General features: G+C 40.3%; 1 protein-coding gene across 1 annotated transcript in view; it reads left to right on the top strand.

Moving 5' to 3' along the window:
* The window catches only part of LOC112140385 (zinc finger CCHC domain-containing protein 7), a gene marked incomplete at its 5' end in the record, with an annotated part of 5,057 nt that extends 4,822 nt beyond the window's left edge, over positions 1-235 (top strand). The window contains 1 exon segment of the mRNA XM_024263325.1: positions 126-235. Within this exon segment, the coding sequence (XP_024119093.1) occupies positions 126-194 (69 nt within the window).
* Positions 236-3,997: the final 3,762 nt, after the last annotated feature.

The following is a 3,997-nucleotide window of genomic DNA, read 5'->3' as shown; positions in this document are numbered from 1 at the left end:
CAGTGCCTATGTTGGTGACTGATTTCCTTCTGCAAAGTGTGAAAAAACATACAATATTGTTTTATTTGAATTTTCTGTATTTTTATTAACTTAAGTTCTTTCTTTCCTTTATCTTCTTTTTACAGGGCTGTCCGGAGATCTGGAGGCAGTACCATCATACAGTGAGTACAGTAGCTCACTTCTTTATGGTTTGATCTCACTCTGGCTTTGTATTAGCCTTTAGACAGGAAATGAATTACAGATGAAGAATAGTTTATCTGTCTAATCAGACAACGTTGAAATAACAATAGCAGTTTTGGTGATTGCTATTTTTTTAAGAAAACCTCTTTCATTATGGTGATGTCTCTCAAGAAGAAAACGAGAGCACAAGTATTGTCTTGAGTTACGGTTTCATGAAATAACCCAAAAAAAACATTACAATTTTCAACTTGGCAACGCCTATTCTCTTTTGTCACTAACATCAAATGCAAAACAAGAGATTTTAATTCAAAAATATTCTATCCTTTTGAATGAGATCTTCACACATTTCCATAAGTGTTGATTTAGTCTTTTTTAAATTCCCAAATATTTCTTGTAAAAGTACTGTCCAGCATATTGGAAGCAAAAGTTGGTTCTTCTGGGAATTTAACATAATATAAATTCCAGTTGTTGTAATTGTTCTCAAAAATGAACAAAAACGATGAGAATGGCAACTTTTAAACCTCAACTATGAAAAAAAAATCTCTCAAAAATCTAAAAGGCTTTTCTTCTCTCCTGAAGTGAACTATATCAAACTCTTTAACCTACAGTATTTTTATAGCACTTTTAGTTTTGTGACCATCATTTCCCTTTATTTAACATCAAGTGAAAATGGCAACAGTATAAAGCATAGTTGAACATTTTAGAGAGAGAAAAAGCACCAGACTGACTTAAAATCAATGAGTCCGTAGTGATAAGTATTGACTTTGCCCTGCAGCAAACGAGGAGCATGTTGGAGGAAAAAAACACATTCTGGAAGATTAAGGTTTTGACCATAGACTGTAAAAATATATTATTATTATTTTATATACAGTCTTTGGTTTTGAACAAAGTGTGTTGAACCATGTCCCAATATGCATTTTCCCCCCTTTGAATTCAGTTTAAAGCAAAGTGCAGATGTGACGTTAGTGGCTCCATGTGGTGTGTGTGTGCTTAAGCAATGTCAGTGACTAGAAGTCTGCTTGACAGTCACCTGGGCCCCATGTCAGCAGGGAGCCAATTGCTTATTTGTGTGTGCTTGTGTGTGTGTGTGTGTTTATCCAAAATGTAAAAATACAACTATTTTTCCTGGCTTCTTTTGCATATGTGTGTGCGCACATCTGAGCAAGGGGGTGATGTAGACCTCAGCCTAAGAGAAAAGAGCAGCTTGTTTGTCAATTAAAAGACGTGATAAAGCATGAAATGGGCTGCCAACACCACGTGGGAAGAGGGGAGTGAGAAAGAGCGAAGAAGAGTGTGTGTTTGCATATATCTCGCCATGTAGTTTTGTGTCTGTGTGTTGGCGGGGGTCTGTCACTCTCCTCTATGGAGATTAATTAGCAGGGGCTGTCTAATGAAAAGGCAGCATCGTTAGCGTTGGGCTCGCACTGTGGGAGAGTAAAAAAGCATTGTACCTGATGTTGCTACAGATGTTCAAATTGGTCTAGGAAATATAAAATTGGAATAAGCGAACTATCCCGACAAGGATTTCAAAGGGCAGGACTTCCATTATTCTTTTTCTCGTTGCTTTTCCCCGCCCTCATAATTCCTGGCCAATTACTGAAGAGATCTTTAGTCATGTGGTTTTATTTACAAGCTTTCTATGTCTTTTTGACAGTAAATCTTAGATTATGAGTCACAGAGTGAAGTCTGGAAGTGTGTTTTATCTTTGGTGGGTGGGATTTAAAAATGGCAAATTTCTGAGGAGGGAGAACAAAGTTAAATAAAAATAAGCTCGAAATGTCATTTCTGAGAATGTCCTTACTCAAATTGAGGTGAATCAAAGCAGTGTGATGTAGAATCAACTCCAGCAAAGCCACAAGCTCCCTGATCAGCTCTTTTCTGAAGCACCCGCTTGCAGACAAATAGATCCATTTATGTCTTCAGTTTCTCATCTGAGCTGGTATCTGGCTCCAAACTGTACACTTGGATAGCTTCAATATTGGTCACCATTTTTGTTGCACCTGTAATGTTAGCTTATGGTTATGAGGGGCTGTAAGCTAGCGTGAGCACGTGTAAACAGATGGATGATAGGAGGGAGGCGGACTCACTCCATCCCAACAGTCCCGCCCACCACTTGGAGGCGAGTTTCAAATAAACTCCTGCCACTCTGCAGAAACTATGTCCCAGAAAACAACACAGGTTTTTTGATTTTGGCTAAAAACTCCATAATAATAATAATTAAAAGATCACTGGGAACGCATTTTCAATGGATCAAAAGTTGATCAGTGGAACTTTAATCACCATTTAAATAAAACTATGTTTTTTGTTTTTTACCTGATGTATTTCTGTCTTGTTGCCAAAATGGACAGATTCTCAACATGAAGGCATGACTGGAGAAACATAAGCTGTTTTATTATTTAAAAAATATATATTTCCTTGATTGTTGCCACCACACTGATCAGTAACACTAAATTTGAAAAACAATCTCCTGAGATTCTTTGGGGCGAGGAAATGATTTGGTTTTCAGTAGACGTTGGAGAAGCTTCAAGTTGAGGTGTTCTCTCCGGACTTAACCTTGTTTATAATCCCGTGAATAGGCACCACAAGGGTGGGACTACAAAAAGGGATGAAGGTTTCTCCATTTAATTAATATTGAAAGAGGCAGATAACTCCTTGTTTGCGCATGCTTTCAGACGCACATTCATGCCAGGTTCTTACACCCAGATCTCAGGTTGATGAAAGAACACGCCAGGATTTAATTTAGCCTTTTTTTCTTCTTCTTCTTCTTCTGTGCTTCGAAATCAGCCTCTGTGTGCTGGATCAGACTGTGTGGAGATAACGCAAGCCCAAGGTCAGGGAGGAAGAGACAGAGGAAGACCTACAGCCAATTTACATGAAAGATGAATGGGAAGAGGGGCAGGAAGGGTGGCGACTGGGGGGCCTGAGACTGGGACTGTGATCTCCTTAGGGGTGCTTGTGTGTTCATGACTGTGTGCGTACGTTGGTGTGTGCGCTTGCAGGAGGTCTGTGATCTCCTGGCCTTTGTGATGGAGATGGGCCCGCCAGGCCTGACCCGATAATGACGCGACGCTCTAATAACATTCATCCCTTCTACTGCAAAACTACTCAAGCGGAAAAGAGAAGGCGAGAAAGGGGGGAAAAAACAAGTGTGTTGGTTTGCATTGGGGGGGTTGTACACAGCGAAGGGGGGAGGCAGGTGGGAAGAGAGGTAAGCTAAGCTATGTTTAAGAAATAACGTTGAGCACAAATCATTTGTAATCTCGGGGATCGGGACTGAGAGGAAGAAGGAGCCACTTTAGACGGGAGTGTGGAGGTGTGTGAAGCGTTGTGTATGTGTTGGAGTGAATGCTGGTGTGTGTCTGTGTAACATTAGGAGTAAATGCCTCTGCCTCAGTCTCTTTTCTCTCTTTATCAGTGTATATTTGCTGTGGGCACTGAAGCATGGAAGTCCTTTAGAAGGCTGGCCCAAAGAGGACTCTGTGTCCAACACACACACTTATCATAGATGCTCATTACAGGTCTAGAATCACACCTTTGTAATCACCTCATTCTATCAACATCCATCCTTCTCAATGGGGACGACCATTGAAATGGTGACAGGAGAGAGGAGGAATGCTAGAATAAACCTCTTTGTTTCTTTCTACTTTTTATCTATATAAAAAAAATCTAATTAACCCCTTTTTTGTGTTTTTGTGTCTTTAGACCACAGATGGCCCCCCCAGTAGCCAAGCAAGCAGAGAATAAGGGCCAGTCTTCTGCTTACTGCTACAACTGCGCCGAGAAGGGACACTTTGGCCACGTAAGAATCTCACACTTT

The sequence above is a fragment of the Oryzias melastigma genome, unplaced genomic scaffold (assembly GCF_002922805.2).
Source record: "Oryzias melastigma strain HK-1 unplaced genomic scaffold, ASM292280v2 sc00559, whole genome shotgun sequence".
Lineage (NCBI taxonomy): Eukaryota > Metazoa > Chordata > Actinopteri > Beloniformes > Adrianichthyidae > Oryzias > Oryzias melastigma.
The sequence above is the reverse complement of the archived record's forward strand: the minus strand, read 5'-3'. Positions and strand labels throughout refer to the sequence as shown.